Below are 22,487 nucleotides of genomic sequence, written 5' to 3' on the forward strand. Positions count from 1 at the left end.
ATGTACTGTGTAATGAAATAGAAGTATATTTTTTATATTATATTTTGGCTCCTTCTCTAAATAGGAAACACAGATATTCCACCATATTTGTTTATCAGTTGGGAACAGATTTAATTCTTTTTACGCTCACATTGTTGTTGTGTTTACATTTGTAGTAGACGTACTGCAATCCTGGTTTATGTTGGGGCCCATCTAGGTGTAGCTTTAATGCTGACAGAATACAATACCATGGTTAAAAATCAAACATATTTTATTAAATATTAATACAATGACTATGGTATATAAAGGTAGCCAGTTTTGTAAACCATTAATAATAAATGTTCAATAAATCTCTTCTGATACCAATGACAAGCAAGTTTAATCCATCGGTTTGAAATTTCCAGTCTTTTGCTTTAAATGGTAGCCAATATTCTTGTGTTCTAGTCAAAGAAGTCATCAAAATCATCAGCATCAGCATTCTGGGTTTTTGGTCTCAACATGGCTTCAATATCTGAGCTGCTGTCTTCAGATTCACCCCAAAATGCTATAAAAGTAAACAGAAAGAAATTAAATTAAGACATCCATTGAGTTCTACCAAAAATCATGCACACCGTCTCTCCCCGTGGTTCTCCTTCATCCACTTAAAAGATGGCAGGCCAACTCTTCTCATATGATCCCCACCCTTCCCCTCATTCTAAGCTCTGCTCTCCATATGTCATACCCCTAAACCCACCTGATCCAACATAAATTGGGACTACCTCCCCCGCCATTTCTTAATTTCCATAACCAGCCCCATACCAACAAAAGTGCAGCCTGAGGAGGATGCCACAACTAGAAGGGCTACCGGCTACCAACCGATTAGCACACAACTATATCTACACAACTGCACCTGCTCTGCAGCAGTCCTCTCTCCTGTCACTCACAGCTCCCAACTCCTGGCCTCACCTTTTCCCTACCCAGTTTCAAAGAAGTCTTGTTTCTTGCTTCTCTGTCTAAAGATCAAACTTGTTTACCTGTTGTTCTCTTTAAATGTGTTTGACCTAATTGCTCAGCTACATTACTATATAACAGGCGTGGACTGGCCGAAAGAGGATATTGGGCATTTTCCCGGTGGGCCGGAACTGCATGTGCTAACAAGAGCTGGCTAATGCAGGGGTCCCCAACCACCAGGCCATCGACCGGTACCAGTCCGTGGTCTGTTGATGACCGGGGCCACACCCGGGTAAGGTAAGCAGATGCCATGGTCTGGACAGGGCTAACACAGACCGCGATCGCCACTTACCTCCCTCTATGAGGTCATGCCTGTGTCTCCTCTCCTGGTTCTCTCGCCTCACCAACTATGTTATCCTATCAGCAGAGCAGGGGGCAGGAGCAGCTGGAGATCTGCACAGAGAGTGGGTCTAATCATCCGCTTGGTAATATGATCCAGATCTACAGCTCCTCCTGCGCCCTGCTCTGCTGATAGGAAGACATCATCGGCGGGGCTGGAGACCCTAGAGAGGACACACAGGCTGAATCCTGTTGAAGGTAAAGAGTAAAGGGGGGCACCGTAATGAGAGAAAAGGGGGGTGGGGACATGACTGCAAGGGGCGCTGCGATTGCTGAGGACATGGTAACTTAAAGGGGCACAGTAAACATTACACATCTTTACAGTCCAGTCCCCTTTATATCACAGTGCCCCTTTACATTACAGTGCGGAGGACTGACTCTGTGACTATTGTAAGGGGTTAGCTCGGTAGCGGGGGTGTGTGACCTCCTGAGTGGGTTCACTACACACTGAATTGTACAGAGAGGCAGCCGTGGGTGGTTGAAAAAACAAGGGTTATGGTTTATTCTTGCATATTGCTGGAAACAAGTGCAAGCATCCAAACAGCATAAACAAAACAAAACATAAAATAAACGCTGGCCACTTGGGCCGTCTACCTTCACAACACAGGAACCTACCTATGGAGTCTTGCACAGCCTACTGCTGGGCAGACAATGCTGGTCTTCCAGCAGAAAACAAAAGTCTTTTTGATTTTCTTATCACACAGCAAAAATATCAACAACCACTTCACCTTCAGAAGTCTTGCTCAGCTCACTGCTCTCCTTAACTCAACAAGCCTCAGGATGCAGCATTCAGTAGTAATCCTCTGGACAACTTATAGAGGCCTTTTTTTTCCCATTCTGAACAGCTGAAGCTATCCAACGTCCTTAAACCTTTCTGGCTACCTCTGCAGCCGACACCTGATAATAATTGGTGAATTTTCTAAACAAGGCAGAAATGTATCTCCCCCGTCTGTGACAACACCCCCAGATTCACCTGACTTCCTGTCGCACTATCCTGTCACCAACCATCCCCAGGAACGCCCTCTCCCACACCGGTCCCTGGAAAAATTGTCTAAAATGCCGGGGTCCATTTTTTTGTCCGAGTTTGTGCCTGCTGCATAGTATATAATAACTGCAGAATCCCTTCCCCTAAGCATTACCGCATGTTTACCATTTACTGCTTCAACAAATCTATTCAATTAATATTAATCCAACATCCCAGCGCCTATTTAAGCATGTTGTTCTGAAGCAAAAAAAAATGTGTTTTAATAGCTGCCAACTCTGTCCAAAACTAAAAAAAACGTTGCCTGCAATTATACTGTATTGTATTTAACAGTAATTCCTTTAACCACTTACCAACGGCGCTACAGCCCAATGATGGCTGCAGCGCAGACGGCTATTTCCAGGGAGGCCATCATATGACAGCTTCACGTGATCGTGCCCGCCGCACACCCGCTGCGGGGCGTGGGTGGCCTGCTTTGTGATCACAGTGTCCGGAGGACACCACTAATCACAGATTGAGGTAAAGAGCCAATCAGTGGCTCTTTACCATGTGATCAGATGTGTCCAATCACAGCTGATCACGGATGAAAATTGAAGCCGATTATCAGCACTCCTTTCCTCATGCTGAGAGCATGAGGAGAGCAGAAGAGAGCTGATAATCGGCTTCTCTGAAAGGGACATGGGCACTGGTTATCGGTGCAGACCAAACAGTGCCCATTATTGCTGCCAATGTGTGCTCACCAGTGCTGTCAATAAGTGCCCATCAGTGTCACTTATCAGTGCCGCCTACCAGCGCCCGTCAGTGCCACCTGTCAGTGCCGCCTACCAGTGCCCGTCAGTGCAGCCTACCAGTGCCCGTCAGTGCCACCCATCAGTGCCGCCTATCAGTTTCTACCAGTGCCGGCTCATTATTGCCCATCGGAGCAGCCTCATCAACGCACATCAGCGAAGGAGAAAAGTTTTTGTTTCCAAAATGTTATAACAAACTATGAAAAAGATCAAAATTTACGGTCTTTATTAATTTATTTAGCAAAAAATTAAAAAACCCAGTGGTGATTAAATACCACCAACAGAAAGCTCTATTTGTGTAAAAAAAATGATAACAATTTTGTTTGGGTACAGTGCTGCATGACCGCGCTATTGTCATTCTAAAAGGCCCATACAGACGTTCAGACTTTGACAACAACGGTCCAACGTGTTTTAACGGACAATCCGACCGTCTGTATGCTCCATCGGACAATTGTTGTTGGTTTTTCAACAGACAAATGTTCGCTATGCATGCTCTCAAACTTTGACAACAAATGTCCGATGGAGGATAATCCGATCGGTGTGTACACAAGTCCATCGGACTAAAGTCCAAAGTAAAAACACGCATGCTTTGAACCAGTGCTAAACATCAGACAACAATAGCAGAAGTTGCCCAAAGGATGGCGGTAAAGAGCTGAAAATCCACATGATTTGGTGAATGTTGGCTGAAAAAGTTCTGCCGTGTGTATGCAGAACAAGTTAACGGCCAATGCGCCTTCGGAAAAAAATCCACGGAAAAGTCAGATGGAAGTCCGATCGTGTGTATGAGGCTAAAGTGTGACTGAAAGCTGAAAATTGGCCTGGTCAGGAAGAGGGTAAAAGTGCCGAGTAGGCAAGTGGTTAATGTGCGATTGCCATGTCCATTATTCTTTACTGTAACCTTCTATTTTTAAGTTTGCCAACTATTTACCCGTCCCACTACACATGCATTCAACCTTTACAGTACACCCAATAAATAAACACCGTGGGGCAGATCCTCGAACATTTCCGCCGGGCGCAGCGTTTTGGAATTCACAAAGAATCCGCGCCGTAAGTTACGGCGGCGTAGTGTATCTTTCGTGGCGTAAGGGCGCGGAATTCAAATGGATGTAATGGGGGGCGTGTTTTATGTAAATACGTTGTGACCCGACGTAAACAACGTTTTTTTTTAACTGCGCATGCGCCGTCCCTGGGGGTATCCCAGTGCGCATGCTCGAAATTAAACCGGAACCAGCCAATGCTTACGACGGTGACGTCATTCTACGCAAATTCCTATTCGCGAACGACTTACGCAAACGATGCAAAACATTCAAAATTGTACGCGGGAATGACGGCCATACTTAACATTGAGTACGCCTCATAATAGCAGCTTTAACTATACGCCGGAAAAAGCCGAACAGAAACAACGTAAAAAAATGCGCCGGCCGGACGTACGTTTGTGGATCGCCGTAAATAGCTAATTTGCATACTCAACGCGGATTTCTACGAAAACGTCACCTAGCGGCCGCCGAAAAATTGCATCTAAGATCCGACGGCGTACGAAGATGTACGCCTGTCGGATCTAGCCGAGATGCCGTTGTATCTTGTTTTGAGGATTCAAAACAAAGATACGATGCGGGAAATTTCAAATTACGCCGGCGTATCAATAGATACGCCGGCATAATACCTTTGTGGATCTGCCCCCAAACATTTACCTACTGTATATCAACTGTATACCTTGCCATTCCCCTTCACACCTGGATTACCTCCCCGTTCCCCATCCAATCCGAGTACATCCTAATATCCCACACCATGCTTTCTTGGCTCACAGACACCCACATAATTCACAAAGAGCAAACTGCATTCAACAAGAAATATATATTTTATCTGTAACAAGTTTATTCAAATCGCCATCTGTCATCTGAATCTATTCTCTCCCCTCTGGGTCAACAGACTCCAGATTACGTTAATCATCCAGATTCTTCATTCTTTCTTGTGCCTAAAATGTGCCCCCTTTGCCAGCCTTGTGTAGAAGCGGAGATATTCACTCTGTGTGCGCACTTGCTAGCTAGGCTTCTAGCTAAATACATCCAAATGTTTTTGGTTTTGGGGATTATAGGCTTATAGAGGCTGAAAGAGGCTGCCTGGAGTCAAATTTGTGTAGGAAAATGTTTCTTCTTACAATAAACAATTTATCTCAATTATCTTCAATCCTCATAAATTCATTAACAGGTTTATTGTTAAGGATTCACACTTCATATATAACAATGAAATTAAAGCAATTATTTTTTTCAACTTTTCATCTATTAAATCTTCTGCTCTTGTTGTTTTAACTTTGGATAGTAAAACTTTTTTTTCTGCCAGTAAATACCTTATACAGCCTACTTCCTGTTTCTTCACTGGTCATAAGTCTTAACCAAAAATATGTAGAAGAATACGTAATTCTTCTAAAATTGTTTTTGTATATATTTGTTGGGGATATTATAGCAAAAAAAATTTAAAATATATATTTTTTTTTTTCAAAATTGTTGCTTAATTTTTGTTTATAGCGCAAAAAATAAAAACCGCAGAAGTGATCAAATACCACCAAAAGAAAGCTCTATTTGTGGGGAAAAAAAGACAACAATTTTGTTTGGGAGCCACGTCGCACGACTGCGCAATTGTCAGTTAAAGCGACGCAGTGCCGAATTGCAAAAAGTGCTCTGGTCTTTGGCCAGCTAAATGGTCCGGGGCTTAAAGCGGGAGTTCACCCATTTATAAAAATTTTCCCCTTTTCCCCTTAGATTCCTGCTCGTTCGGTCTAGGGGAATCGGCTAGTTGTTTTAAAATATGATCCGTACTTACCGTTTACGAGATGCATCTTCTTCCGTCGCTTCCGGGTATGGGTCTTCGGGAGCGGGCGTTCCTTCTTGATTGACAGTCTTCCGAGAGGCTTCCGACGGTCGCATCCATCGCGTCACTCGTAGCCGAAAGAAGCCGAATGTCGGTGCGGCTCTATACTGCTCCTGCGCACCAACGTTCGGCTTCTTTCGGAAAATCGTGATGCGATGGATGCGACCGTCAGAAGCCTCTCGGAAGACTGTCAATCAAGAAGAAACGCCCAGTCCCGCAGCCCATACCCGGAAGCGACGGAGAGGATGCATCTCGTAAACGGGTAAGTAATGCTCATATTTTAAAACAAATAGCCGATTCCCCTAGTAAAAACGAGCAGGAATCCAAGGGGAAAATGTGCCCTCTAAGGGTGAACCACCGCTTTAAGTGGGTAAAAAGCATAAACAGATTTCAATAATTAGTGCTTTTAATAAGCCATTTGTTTTACAATAACAAGTAATATATTGCCTTTTCAATGTATTTGGCCTAGTTTACAAGGGTGTACTACAGCGTACTCCCATGCAAGGGTCGTGTTTGCCTACACGGGGATGCACAGGTGTTCCCTTTCATGTCAACTGGGATGCAGCAGTGGGTACATGGCCCTGACTGTACACTATCTGCATTTAGGTCTGTGCACCTACACCCTCATGGATGTCAAATTGGGAGCATTCACCTTTCCAATCAGAAGTGAGCATGAGTTTTGCTGATTTGGAGAGCTATAGCCCTGACTCAGCAAGGGGTGTGATGGACCCCTGCAGATAGACTGCTGCTGTAAGACTTTGCACACCTTTTGCATTGATGCACTGGGAATTAATTTAGCTCATTTACACTAAAAGTTTAATTGACCCCCCTTCATGACCAGGCCATTTTTTGCGATACGGCACTGCGTTACTTCAACTGACAATTGCGCAGTCGCATGACACTGTGCCTAAATAAAATTTGTGTTTTTTTTTTCCCCACAAAGAGAGCTGTCTTTTGCTGGTATCTGCGTTTTTATTTTTTGTTTAAAAAAAAAAAAGAGCGACAATGACAATTTTGAAAAAAAAATATATATTTTTTTTTACCTAAAAAATTATCAAAATTTCTTCATAAATCTAGGCCAACGTGTTCCGCTACATATTTTTGGTAAAAAAAAAAAATCCCAATAAGCGCATATTGATTGGTTTGCGCAAAAGTTATAGCGTCTACAAAACTATGGGAAATTTTTATTTATTTATTTTACTAGTAATGGAAGCGATCAGCGACTGATATTGCGGCAGACAAATCGGACACTACCTAAAACTTTTGACACTTTTTGGGGACCAGTGCCTAAAAATACAAATGGTCACTGTACTAAAGACACTGGCTGGGAAGGGGTTAACATCAGGGACGATCAAAGGGTTAACTGTGTGCCTAGATGGTGTTTCCTTACTGTGGGGGATGTGCTTGTACTGGGGGAAGGCATGGATCAGTGCCCCTGCTTTGCAGAGACACAGGATAGATGCCTTCTGTACTTACAGAATGGTGATCTGCCTTGTTTATAGTGGTAAATCGCCATTCTCCGTCTGTACCGAAGGATTGGCGGGTGCCGGCAGACATAGAGTCTGCAGTACCGGCCGATCAGCTCCGCTGTGTATAATCACAGCGGGTGTAAAATCACAGCAGGACCCGGCCGCTGACGGCACGCCATGCATGTCCCAGACCTGGAAGTGCAGGATCACATACTAGGTACGTGATCCTGCGCAGCAGAGCCGCCTTGCCGCTGGATATGCAAGTTATACGGTCAGCAACCGGTTAATAGGAGGTACAAATGTTAATGTGTGTTTTCATGCATAATTGGTAATTACGAATATACATGGGAGCAGACATATTTGCTCATTCCAACACGTTTACATGTTTAGGAAGGGAGTCACCACTCCAGGTGGATCTTGTAAGCAATTTAGGAACTTCTCAGGAAACAAAGGTGCTGGCAATGCACAAGGCAAATGTAGAATTTCAAAAGGGATGGACAGCCGCACTCCGAAGGAACTTCAAAAGTTGTCTTTATTGGTAAAAATGGACATGCATCACAAAAACAGCCAAAGAAAGGGACAGCCGACACGTTTCACACTGATTCAGTGCTTAGTCATGGCTGATATGTAATTAAAACACACTAAAATTTATATGATTCCTATAAAAAACATGTGACCACTATTAGCCAATGGTGGGTGAAAGCCAATTAATGAAAAGCACACCCCACCCTAAATAGGTAACAGAGATCACCTGTGCACACAAAGGAATCTAGAAACAAACATATATATATATATATATATATATATATATATATATATATATATATATATATGCATAAAGAAAATACTTTCAATTTGAAATTAAAGAAACTCCCACACACCAACACAATGCATGAGTCCACATAAAGTGACTAAGCCAAACTTGTGGTAGTGTGTGTAAATAAATACCTGAGTGAATAAATAAATGTGAACAAAAAGTTCTTCCAATAATGGTAGCTAGTAAAGTAAACAGAAAACAGAAACACATATGTATAGATATATGATATAAGGTATAAAATATGTGGCCAAAATAAAAATGACCACAAAGGATGTTACATGAATGCATCTATACCAAACTTAGAATGTGATATCTCTATAATTATATACCAAAAAGAAGAAGAACCGAAATGTGAAAAGAAGATTTAATATACACTATAATAGTATAATATAAAGAAGGACATATGTGTCAGTGAGTGCCGAAAAAGTAAAAAGGAATAAAAGCATGAATAATGTAAATATGGTCAAATAACCAAAAAAAGAAAGTGAAAATGAAAGTAATATAGTAAGCGTGAAATATTTTATATGAAGAGTAAGAGATAACTCCCACTCTTCATGTTTGATATAAATTAAAATTACTAAGGTGCATGCCTGAAAATATATATAGATCTTGTGCATAGCAATGGTGTGGTATCTAATATATAAGAAAATATGTAAAAAAATATATATAAGTACCTCAGTTGAGCTATATGAAATATTAAACGAGAAAAAACTAACTAACTAAGTAAAATTCAGGCTGAATCATAGGGTATGAGCGGGGTAAATACACGGAAAGCAGGTATATGCACACGATCACGTGTGTATAAAGGCGTGGAATAGTAATAAAATATATAAATAAATATAAATGTAACTATAAATATAGACATGTATAGATGGAATGAAGAAAGAGTATATAAACGATTATGTCTATTGTATGGGATGAGTATAAGTGTAGAAGCCTGATACTGCATATATATATATAAACACCCCGTATGAAAATTAATTCTATATTCCACCTGACATAGATCATGAAACATCTATACAGGTGTATAACATAATCGAGTACATAATATAGTCGAATGGAGACGGGAGAAACAGTCCGTGGATAAATGAATGAATACACATATATTTCTATATATAAAAATATGTAAGGGATCGATTACTCTCTGGTTGTATTCAATGATCCAACAAGTCAGTGCCATATATGTAGAGCCAGATAGAGACCATCAAGCCAAACATTTCTTTTGTGCATATCTGATGAAATAAATATGAACAGACCATGAACTGAAAAGGCTTATTAAAGCGATAACATACAAGTTATGCAAAAAATGATAAACAATAGATAATAGGCAAAAAAGAAGATTTACTTTATATGTCTATAGTTCATGTGAAATTCTCCAGATCCAAGGCTACATGGGCGGGGATATGTATACTAATGGCCATGAACACAACATAACTTTATGTCAGAGAAATGTCCCCATATAGTCTATATGTCTCCAAATGAAATATATATAATACAAGATGATGCATAAGAAAAACTATAACCTGACCAACCTGGTATAACCCATGAAGGTGTAATAAATAAATATACCTCATACCCAAAAACAAAAAATATAAGTTTTAAAAACATATAGATACAGGGGCAGATCCACATACATACGCTGCGCCTGGTGCAGATGTCAAATACGCTACGCCGCTGTAACTTACTGTGAGTTGGTTTGAATCCTCAACGAATTCGCACCGTAAGTTACGGCGGCGTAGTGTATCTCTCGCGGCGGAATTCAAATTGGGCGGGTAGGGGGCGTGTTTCATTTAAATGAAGCACGTCCCCGCCCTGAACGAACGGCGCATGCGCCATCCGTAAAAAACTCCCAGGGTGCATTGCTCCAAATGACGTCGCAAGGCCATCATTGTTTTCAACGTGAACGTAAATGGCGTCCAGCCCCATTCACGGACGACTTACGCAAACGACGTAAAATTTTCAAAATTAGACGCGGGAACGACGGCCATACTTAACATTGAGTACGCCACCATATAGCAGCTTTAACTATACCCCGGAAAAAGCCGAACGGAAACAACGTAAAAAAATGCGACGGCCGTTCGTACGTTTGTGGATCGTCGGAAATAGTCAATTTGCATTCTCGACGCGGATTAAGACGGGAACGCCATCTAGCGGAAGCCGAAAAATTGCATCTAAGATCCGACGGCGTACGAAGACGTACGCCTGTCGGATCTAACACAGATGCCGTCGTATCTTGTTTTGTGGATACCAAAACAAAGATACGACGCGCCAAATTTGAAATTACGTGGCGTATCAAGAGATACACCGGCGTAATTTCTTTGAAATTGCCCCACAGAGTCTATTGTGTTGCGCCGTCGTAAGCCCTTTGAGAATCTGGGCCGATGTTTTTAGTAGAAGAGTAAAAAACTCCATGTGTGTATCGTTAACACACATGGAGACTACTAATTATATAAACGACTTCCCGGTAATGAATGTGATAAGAAACATCAGAATAACCGACATATAACCATAAACCGGAGAGTCGTCTATATTAAAAAATATACTTAAGATACATAGACTCTGGATAGCAGGACCTCCACAGAGACAAGATATCCCATGTGCCTGTATAATTTTCTACGTTGCAAAAGCAACATAGGCTTAGTAGATTGGCTGATATATGTGTCCATTGGAGAACCCTAAAACACAAAATAGACAAAAACGAAAAAGTATATCATGGTATATAGGAGTAGACTGGCTAGATATGATGATATAAGGCCAAAAGGACAAAATATGTTGTAATTATCCTAAATTAATCTATATATAGAAAGACTGGTTTAATGAAGTTTTAGAGAATAAACGGTAACACTGGGTTGTCCATATCCAGGAAAACACTGTCATATAAATCTAGCTAGAAAAATGGCCCAGGGAAGAGGTGAGGAGGAGACTGTGCAAACGTTGAGGAAAGTGGACATAAGTGTTAATCATAATAGTGGGATACATCCCACTCAAAGTTGAGTCCTCTAGGTATTATGGTATTTAAATGGAATATCCAAAAAACCTCATGTTTGCACAGTAACCTAAACTTGTCTCCTCCTCTAACCGGACAAACGATTTTCTCCACTCCCTGTATGGATAGACTGGAAATGTCCTTGGAGTGTACGATATTCCAATCTTTGGCTATGTTCGTATTGTGATCCTTATCTTTATCATACAGGTGATCACTGAGTCTATCTCTAATAGTCCTGCCTACGTACTGTACATTACATGCATCGCAGGTGATGACATATATCAAAAACATGGTGTTGCAATTAACAAACTGTTTTATGTCAAAATTCTTCCCGCTGGAGCATGAATGTACATACTGGCCTGTTTTAATGAGGCTACAATATCTACATCCCTTAATGCCACATTTGAATGTTCCTTTAAAGTGCAGCCAATTTTATTTTATTGGTTTTGTTTGGAACAAACTGGGCGACAAAACACCCCGCAATGTGGGTGCTCTTTGACTAATGGTTTAATGCCCTTAGACAGAATGTCGTTGTACAATACTGGAAGGTATTTAGTGACAATCTGTCTTATTTTGTAAAACTGTACTAAAGGGGGTTGAAAAAATTGAGATAGAATTTTTAAAGGAGGAACAGGTACGCTTACTGTTCGAGTTACTTTCCTTTAATAGTGAAGATCTTGAGATGGGGTCTACCTTAAAGCGGTGGTTCACCCTAAAAACGACTTTCCCCTATTACACTGCCCCCCCACATTACAATACGATTATGCCTTTAATTTTTTTTTGCAGCTGTACATACCTGGGTACAGCTATTCACCCATGTCCTCCGGGTTTGCGAGTCCCGCGGGAGTGGGCGTTCCTAACATGGCGGTGATTGACGTTTTGACAAAAAAACGAGCTCCCCCCGTCACGTAAGCCGCGTCACGACTGGCGAAAGGAGCCGAATGGCGATGCGCAGGCGCAGTATAGCGCCGACTCGCCGTTCGGCTCCTTTCGCCAATCGTGATGCGGCTTACGCGACGGGGGGAGCTCGTTTTTTTGTCAAAACGTCAATCACCGCCATGTTAGGAACGCCCACTCCCGCGGGACTCGCAACCCGGAGGACACGGGTGAATAGCTGTACCCAGGTGTGTACAGCAGCAAAAAAAAGATTATAGGCATAATCGTATTGTAATATGGGGGGGCAGTGTAATAGGGTAAAGTCGTTTTTAGGGTGAACCACCGCTTTAAGTAGATCTCTATTGATGGTCTTGGCAGGATAGCCTCTAGCTTTAAATCTCAAAGCCATCTCGGTTGCTTCTTTGGAAAAATCTTCTGGTGTGCTACATAGACGCTTAAGTCTGAGGAACTGACCAAAGGGGATACCTCTGATAGTGTGTGGGGGATGTGAGGAGTCAGCCCGCAATAAAACATTGCCGGCTGTAATTTTTCTATTAAGTCCTGTGACTATGTGTCCATTAGCACCCGTGAGCTTGACATCCAGAAAATCTATGGAAATTGGTTGTAAATTACCAGTAAAGTGTAAATTCAGATTATTGTCATTCAAATAGAATAACCAAGTGTCAAGATTGGCAGACTCATCGGAGCTAATGAAGAGCAAATCGTCAATGTAGCGACAATAAAACACTGTATCATCACGACGGGGGCTATCACATCCAAAGATGCGGGACCTCTCCCACCATCCCATATAGAGATTAGCTAGGGATGGTGAAAACTTGGCGCCGCATCTCTGCAGGTAATAGGCCCCGAACATGAAAAAATTATGAGTGAGAAGATATTCCAATGCTAGTATAATAAACTCCCGTAAAACTAATGAAAATCTACCAGATTCTTTTAGGAAGTGAGAAACCGCTTGTAAACCTAAGTGATGTGGGATGCTAGAATAGAGGCTAGCCACATCGCAGCTAACCCACTTATATTTTTCATCCCAAACAAAACCATGAAATTTGGAAAGTAGCTGCTTGGTATCTCGTAAGAAGCCGGGGAGCTCGGAGACAAGGGGTTGTAGCTGTCCGTCCACCCATTCGCCCAATCGTTCATTGAGCGAGCCAATACCCGCCACTATGGGTCTGCCCGTAAGAGGGAATAATCCCTTGTGAACTTTGGGCAAGTGGTGGAATATTGGCATAATTGGGTGGGCGGGAACAAAAAGATTTTTATCCAAGTCAGAAAAGATACCCACCTGTGCACCTCTATCAAGGAGCGTGGTCAGCTCTCTAGTTAATGGCACAGTGGGATCAGATCTGAGATGTTGGTAAGTCTGCTCATCTGACAATTGGCGGAGAGCCTCTTCTTTATAGATTGGTGAATCAAGTACAACTACGGTTCCCCCTTTGTCTGCATTTCTAATAGTGATGTTATTATCTGTACCCAGGGATTTCAAAGCCTGTCTTTCCAGAGTGGACAAATTACTAGAATGGTTAATGCTATGGCAGCTACGGGCCAGGCGCGTGAGGTCTCCCTCTACCAGTTTTTGAAACATATCAAGATCCTTGCCCCTGGAACCCAACGGATAAAAATTGGATCTGAGTTTAAACGATATAGCAGTGTGACTGTCAACGGGATGCACGGGACAAGGATCTGATTTTAACAACAAATCTGTAAGGTCCTGTAAACCAGTGTTTCTCAACTCCAGTCCTCGGGGCGCACCAACAGGTCATGTTTTCAGGATTTCCCTCAGATCAAACTGCTGTGGTAATTACTAAGGCAGTGAAACTGATAAAATCACCTGTGCACAATAATGGAAAGCCTGAAAACAAGACCTGTTGGTGCGCCCCGAGGACTGGAGTTGAGAAACACTGCTGTAAACCACAGACCTCTTTAAAAAGTAAAGGAGAGGAGACCGACTCACCTGACCCCAAGCTGTCAATGGATACCTCATCTATGTGGGACGTAGGAGTAAGGAAATGTTTCTTGAGGGTAAGACTGCGTAAAAACTTATTAACATCTAAAATAGTTTTGAAAAGATCAAAATGGTTAGTCGGACAAAAGTTCATTCCCTTGGATAACAGTTCCGTTTCTTCGGTGTTCAGGGATCTTTGAGAGATGTTCAGAACGTTTGTAATCATTTCCGCGTTGTCCCCCGCAAAACATATGGGGTGTTTTTTATTTTTGCCTCTCTTCCCCCCGCGTCTTGTTTTCTTATGACGGTTCTATTCTTCTTCGTTTCTTTGTTTGACCCACGGGGGTGTCCACTAGATCGTGTCCCCTCATCCATCAATGGTGCTGGTGACACAATGCTCCGATCCGGTGAGGATTCCGACCCTGATGTAGCTAGGGTGTCATAGGCTACCTCATTTTCAAAATCAGAGAAACTAACCTTCTTGGTTCTATTTTTACGGGATCGTCTCGATTGATATAGAAGTTGTTTCCAAACATATACTGTACATTGTTGCTTTCATAATCGATGCGGTCTCTCGTTTGTTTCTGTTTACTTTACTAGCTACCATTATTGGAAGAACTTTTTGTTCACATTTATTTATTCACTCAGGTATTTACACACACTACCACAAGTTACATACACATACATATTTATGTGTATATTTTTTACATATACATTCTTTTGGCTTAGTCACTTTATGTGGACTCATGCACTGTGTTGGTGTGTGGGAGTTTCTTTAATTTCAAATTGAAAGTATATATATATATATATATATATTTATATATATATATATATATATATATATATATATATATATATATATATATATATATATATATATATACACACACACATATATATATATATATATATATATATATATATACACACATATATATTTTTTTTCTGAAAGTGTATTTTTTCTGAAAGTATTTTCTTTATGCATATATATGTGTTTGTTTCTAGATTCCTTTGTGTGCACAGGTGATCTCTGTTACCTATTTAGGGTGGGGTGTGCTTTTCATTAATTGGCTTTCATCCACCATTGGCTAATAGTGGTCACATGTTTTTTATAGGAATCATATATATTTTAATTACATATCAGCCATGATTAAGCACTGAATCAGTGTGAAACGCGTCGGCTGTCCCTTTCTTTGGCTGTTTTTGTGATGCATGTCCATTTTTACCAATAAAGACAACTTTTGAAGTTCCTTCGGAGTGCGGCTGTCCATCCCTTTTGAAATTCTACTTTTACATGTTTCCCCTTAAACCACTCAAGTGTTGCTTTAGCAGTGTGTTTGGGGTCATTTTCCTGCTGGAAGGCAAACCTCCGTCCTAGCCTCAAATCACACAGAGTCGTACAGGTTTTGCTCAAGAATATCCCTGTATTTAGCACCATCTATTTTACCCTCAACTCTGACCAGTTTCCCAGTCCTAACTGTTGAAAAACATCCCCACAGCAGGATGCTGCCACCAGCATGTTTCACTGTGGGGATGATGTTCTTTGGGTGATGTGATGCGTTGGGTTTGCGCCAGACATAGCATTTTCGTTGATGGCCAAAATTTCAATTTTAGTCTCATCAGACCGGAGCACCTTCCTCCATACATTTTGGGAGTCTCCCACATGCCTTTTCTCAAACTCAAAGCATGCCATTTTGTTTTTTTGCTGAAAGTAATGGCTTTCTTCTAACCACTCTGCCATAAAGCCAAACTCTATGAAGTGTACAGCGTATTGTCGTCCTATGTACTGCTGTCCTATGTACTGCTCCAGTCTCTGCTGTGGAACTCTGCAGCTCTTCCAGGGTTACCTTAGGTCTCTGTGCTGCTTCTCTGATGAATGCCCTCCTTGCCCGGTCCGTGAGTTTTGGTGTGTGGTCGTCTCTTGGCAGGTTTTCTGTTGTGCCATGTTCTTTCCATTTGGTTATGATAGATTTGATGGTGCCCCTAGGGATCATCAAAGATTTCGATATTTTTTTTATAACCTAACCCTGACCTTTACTTCTCAACAACATTGTCCCTTACTTGTTTGGAGAGTTCCTTGGTCTTCATGGCAGTGTTTGGTTAGTGGTGCCTCTTGCTTAGGTGTTGCAGCCTCTTGGGCCTTTCAAAAAGGTGTGTATATGTAATGACAGATCATGTGACACTTAGATTGCACACAGGTGGACATCATTTCACCAATTATGTGACTTCTGAAGGTAATTGGTTGCACCAGGGCTTTTTATGGGCTTTATTACAAAGGGGGTGAATACAAACGCACATGCCCATTATCAGTATTTTATTTCTGAAAAATATTTTTATGTATATATTTTTCTAATTTTACTTCACCAACTTAGGCAATTGTGTTCTGATACATCGCATATAATTAAGATTTAAAAAAAACATTGAACTAAAAGGTAAAAAGCCAAGGGGGGGGGGGGGGGGGTGGTGAATAGTATTGCAAGGCACTGTACCTATCATGACCATTGGATAAGGAGCCCTTTAACCCAGATACAAGCAATCTTGTGATGTTGAGAGTCAATTTGGGTCTTGGTGCCCCCTTGTGAGTAAGTGTACATATATAGTCGGTACATTTTTAACAAGAATAATAAAAGCTACGTTTTAGACTAGCGCAGTGATGTGAACCTATGGTACACAGCCCACTCTGTGGGCATGCCAGTAGGGCCGCCATCTTTTCTCCTGTCCATAACAGAAGAGTGGCTATTAAAAATATGCTGGTGGGTGGTCGGTCTACTGCCTTGGCTCAGGCTTTACCAGCAGCGTACGCACGGCCTTCTGCAGTCCTGCCCCCTTACTTCCTCTCTGCATCTCACCTATTGGCTTCCCTGAGATGCCCAAGTCCCGTACAAGGAGGCAATTGGCCAGTGCATGTGTCAGTCATGGGAGCCTGGACAGAGCGTGTGCCTGCTGCCTCCGCCAATCTGCGGCTCTGGGTTGGCTTGGTGGGCTGGCTTCAGCTAGCACTTTATAATCAGTTGCAGGAAAAAAAAATCCATTTGGGATAAAAGTGTTACATAAATAAAAGCTGATCACTGAAAGCACTCTTGCTAACAATAAATGGGTTGTCTCATCCATGTAAACCGATGCATTTGGCAGGGGAGACTTAAGCCTCGCACACATGATCCAATTGTTGGCAGGGTTTTGTCTGCTGACAGACTGTTGTCCTAAAATCTTACCGTTAGTACGCTCCTTTTGACAATTGTCCAACTTTCTGCCAACAAATGTTGGATGACATGCTAGTAAATTTTCGGCGGACAACGGTTGGTTATCAGATTTTCTGATGGTCAGTACAAAAGTTCAAAGTACAAACACGCATGCTTGGAATCAATGCTCACCAAACACAAAATTAGCAAAAGGGGCCCAAAGGCTGGCGCTCAAGAACTGAAATTCCTCGTAGTATGTCACTACGTTCGTGTTTGTTGCACAAAAATTGTGTACCGTTAGTATGCAAGACAAGATCCAGGCACATGCCCTTAAGACAAAAATCTGATTGGCCAACAATTGTACCGTGTGCACGAGGCCCAAAGCTAATAACGATCCGGCTTCCAGCAGGGGTTCAGTACATCCTGGTTCACCGTTTCAGGTCTGATTTCAGCCTGAATTTTGGGCTGAATTCGGACCTGAAACAGACCAAAAACCGCAGAGGGCTCCTGTGCAAATTTGCACCAGTACCGCATCGGAGATATGTTAACCGGCTCCATAGAGAGCAAGTCACAACCTCCTGCTATTGCGAATTGGATGTGGGGATTGCAATAGTGTGAACCCAGCCTTACTGGCTGGAGTACCAGGTGAAAATAAAAGAAAACAAATGCAGCCATCACATCTATGAAATGGTAAGCTGCAATATAATAAATTGCTTTTGGGTTTAGTAGCACTTTTAAGGCAAATACTGTAATAATAATTCTAAATATTTCCTTACGGATAATACGCTCCTTCTTACAAGAAGCTATTCACAACTTTTCAATTCCATGTAAATACGATTAGATGGTACTGTTTATTTTACACCTTAAAACCTGAGAAAATGATATCATGTAAGAAAGTTTTTTTTTTTTCCGCGGCATCTTATCATGGAGACAAGCAGAGAATTACCTTGTGAAGGCAAAATGATAGTGTTGGTGTAAGGTCACACTTGTATGAATTGGAAAATAACCAGGGAACAGCTGAATACAATACACGGGAGCATGTCACTCAAATAGCTGCACTATTATCCCACTGAGATTACAAAGAACGCGGCTCAGCTCGTAGCAAAGGAACCGTATCCCTTACAATTAGGTCAGGGTAACATGAAATGTTACTTCCCTTGGAGACTGATGATAGACGTTGGATAGTAATTGTGTTTGGGGAACTATTTTAAATCCGAGGAAAGCGAAGGTATGAGCTGAAAAGCTGGCAGAATGGAATGCAGGGACAAATATTCAACACCAGGAAAATGAAAAATCTTTTGTTTCTTTACCTTTACAGTGATGTGTCAACACAAGGAATTTAAATACAAAGAAGGAATTAAGTAATAGATTAATAGTGCTACACATTTTTTTTTTTAGACATCTGTGCTATTATATTAAGTGGCCATGAATTCTGATATTAGTTGTAAAGCAAGAAAAAAATTAAAAATAAATAAAAATAAAATATTTAACATTCATTTTACCCGTGTTGAAAAAAAAAATTACCTTTAGACTTCATTTTGGCTGCATCTTTATTTGATGTCATGTGCGCCACTGGTTCTGGGAGGGTAGTCACGTTTTCTCTTCTATAATGAAAAATATACAGAAAGTTAAACGTAATGATGACCAGGTTCCCAAACTCTCTACCGACTCCAATACCCATAAATCGATGCCTGCTTATAAAATAGTAATTCACAGATGCCAGTCCTCAACACAGTGATCTTATCATGTAGGATAATCATGTTAAATTGAAAATAAAACGTTGTCAAACTTTGAAGCCTAATTGAACTTTCAGTTTAAACCAGCTAAATACATTCCATGTGCATCAATAGAAAAGGTGTGCAGAAGCTTACAGTTTCTTTAGAAAGCAGCCACAGCCTTAGTAGAAAAGGCTGTCCTCTGCCAAAACTGCACAGAAGGGCCCTTACTCTCTGTATGGTTTTTGCAGAGTTCAGGCATTGCCCCTGCTCAGTCAACGTTTTCCAATCTGCAGGGAGTATGAGATTTGCTGGTTTCAATAATACCACTGCTTCCGCACAGACAGCAAGAGCTCCATCTTATAGCTAGATTCAGGTAGGGGCGCGCAACTTTAGGCAGGCGTAGCGTATGGCATTTACGCCACCGTAAGTTAGATAGGCAAGTGCTGTATTCACAAAGCACTTGCCTCCTAAGTTACGGCGGCGTAGAGTAAATTGGCCGGCGTAAGTGCGCCTAATTCAAATGAGGATGTGGGGGGCGTGTTTTATGTATATTAACTGTGACCCGACGTGATTGACGTTTTTTAAGAACGGCGCATGCGCCGTCCGTGTACATATCCCAGTGTGCATTGCTCCAAAGTACGCCGCAAGGACGTATTGGTTTCGCCGTGAACGTAAATTACGTCCAGCCCTATTCACAGACGACTTACGCAAACAACGTAAAATTTTCAAATTTCGACGCGGGAACGACGGCCATACTTAACATTGACTAGTCCAGCTATTTGATGGAATAACTTTACGCCTAAAAATGCCTTACATAAACTGCATATCTTTACTGCGACGGGCGCACGTACATTCGTGAATCGGCGTATCTAGGCATTTACATATTCTACGCCGAACTCAGCGGAAGCACCACCTTGCTAGCCGCAGGCTGTCGTATCTTAGCTAGGTTTAAGTGTATCTCAGTTTGAGAATACAATTAAACTTAGGACGGTGCAGATTCAGAGTTAGGTCGGCGTATCTACTGATACGCCGGCCTAACTCTCTCTGAATCCACCTACAGTTGTATTCAAAATTATTCAACCCCCACTGAAATTGATTGTTTTGGCCAGTTTGACATTGATTTTGATCATTCAGTCATCCTGCTTACAATTAAATCAAAGAGGCACGTGTAGGTCAGACAAATATAACATAACATTTATAAGGAAATAACCACAAATGTCTTTTCTGTGCTCACATCATTATCAGTTTTATTCAACCCCCAAGTGACATTCAAACTTAGTGCTTATGTGGCTCTCATGATTGAGGTTTGACCAGGCCCACATATTTCTACAGAATTTTACTGTCGATGCTTTAACAAGAGTCCCCATATTTTTCCTGTATAAGGAAACCCCCATATATCCTCTTTCATAGAGGGACTTGAAAGCTGACAGTCAATCCTTATTTAATTAATGTTTATGCTCTGTCAATCCACTTATAATTCAAACTTAGTGCTTAGTACAACATCCTTTTACAGTTATAACAGCTTTTAAACGTGAAGCATAGCTTGACACAAGTGTCTTGCAGCGATCTACGGGTATCTTTGCCCATTCGTCATGGGCAAAAGCCTCCAGTTCAGTCACATTCTTAGGCTTGCGCACTGCAACTGCTTTCTTTAAGTCCCACCAGAGGTTCTCAATCGGATTTAAGTCTGGTGACTGCGATGGCCACTCCAAAATGTTCCAGCCTTTAATCTGCAACCATGCTCTAGTGGACTTGGAGGTATGCTTGGGATCATTGTCCTGTTGAAAGGTCCAACGTCTCCCAAGCCTCAGGTTTGTGACGGACTGCATCACATTGTTATCCACTATCTCCCGGTACTGAAGAGAATTCATGGTACCTTGCACACGCTGAAGCTTCCCTGTACCTGCAGAAGCAAAACAGCCCCAAAGCATGATTGACCCCCCGCCATGCTTCACAGTAGGCAAGGTGTTCTTTTCATCTTAGGACTTGTTCTTCCTCCTCCAAACATAGTGTTGATCCATGGGCCCAAACAGTTCTAATTTTGTTTCATCAGTCCACAGAACACAATCCCAAAACTTCTGTGGTTTGTCCACATGACTTTTGGCATACTGCAGTCGACTCTTCTTATTCTTTGGAGACAGCAAGGGGGTGCGCCTGGGAGTTATGGCATGGAGGCCTTCATTACGCAGTGTGCGCCGTATTGTCTGAGCAGAAACTTCAGTACCCACATCTGACAAATCTTTTCTCAGTTCCTCAGCAGTCACACGGGGACTTTTCTCCACTCTACGCTTCAGGTAGCGCACAGCAGTCAAAGCCAGCATCTTCTTTCTGCCACGACCAGGTAGCGTTTCAACAGTGCCCTTTGCCTTGAATTTGTGAATGATGCTTCCTATGGTGTCTCTTGGTATGTTTAACATCTTTGCAATCTTCTTATAGTCATTGCCCTTCCTGTGAAGAGTAATCACATCTTCTCTTGTCTTCCTGGACCATTCTCTTGACTTCACCATGTTTGTAACCATACCAGTAAATGTCTAGAAGGAGCTGAGTATCACAGTCATTTTAAAGCTGCCTGATTGGTGCTTATTAGGCTTTATTTCTGCTCCCTGACATCCACAGGTGTTTTCAATACCTGATTGAAAACACTTCAATGAACCTCTGTTCTTCAGAGTGGTAGTCTTTAAGGGGTTGAATAATTGTGTAAATGAAGAATTCACAAAATAAACATTTACTACTGTATTACAAAACCAATTAATGTAATTTTAGTTTGCAAATGGTTCTTTAAGAAGTCCTTGTAGGATTTCATTCTGAATACAATTACAAATGTACACTAAATTCCCTAAAACCCTTTACAGCATTGGGGGGTTCAATAATTTTGAACACAACTGTATTAGACTGCTGGCAGGGGACAGGCTTTTTATTTTTTTTTCAATATATTTATAATTTTTTTTTAAGAAATTAATACATCAGTATCCATATATAAAAACACATCACTTAACATCCCCCATGTACCAATTCCCTTTTATTTAACCCCCCTCTTTTCCCTATTCCTTATCTATACCCTACTGTGGCCCCCAACCCCGTCCCTTCCTCTGCTCTCATGAATTCTACATATATCCCTGACTGCTTTAACTCTCTCCAGATTTTACTTTCAAAACGTTTGTTAGCTTCTTCTCCGCTAAACCTAAGGTATTCCATATTAAAAATCTTGTCTACTTTTCTACACCAACTTCCCATCCTAGGCCTTTCCTTCTCTTGCCATTGTTGGGGTATTAACCACTTGTCCACCGGGCCTATTTTGGCACTTCTCTCCATGTAAAAATAACAATTTTTTGGCTAGAAAATTATTCAGAACCCCCAAACTTTATATATATATATTTTTTTTAGCAGACACCGTAGGGAATAAAATGGCGGTCATTGCAACTTTTTTCTCGCACGGTATTTGCACAGTAATTTTTCAAACGCCTTTTTTTGGAAAAAAAAAACGGTTTCATGAATTAAAAAATAACAAAAAACAGTAAAGTTAGCCCAATTTT

The 22,487-nt window shown here is 41.5% G+C and overlaps 1 protein-coding gene across 2 annotated transcripts in view; it reads right to left on the bottom strand.

Moving 5' to 3' along the window:
- Positions 1–232: 232 nt before the first annotated feature.
- Positions 233–22,487, bottom strand: part of KIZ (kizuna centrosomal protein) — a 247,657-nt gene continuing 225,402 nt past the window's right edge. For both annotated transcript variants that reach the window (XM_040351175.1, XM_040351176.1), the window contains 2 exons: positions 18,761–18,840; positions 233–523 (listed from right to left, as the gene is read on the bottom strand). In XM_040351175.1, coding sequence (XP_040207109.1) covers positions 420–523; positions 18,761–18,840 — 184 coding nt within the window. In that variant the 3' untranslated portion in view covers positions 233–419. The remainder of the gene's footprint in view (positions 524–18,760; positions 18,841–22,487) is intronic.

Source organism: Rana temporaria, chromosome 4 (genome assembly GCF_905171775.1).
Source record: "Rana temporaria chromosome 4, aRanTem1.1, whole genome shotgun sequence".
Taxonomy (NCBI): domain Eukaryota; kingdom Metazoa; phylum Chordata; class Amphibia; order Anura; family Ranidae; genus Rana; species Rana temporaria.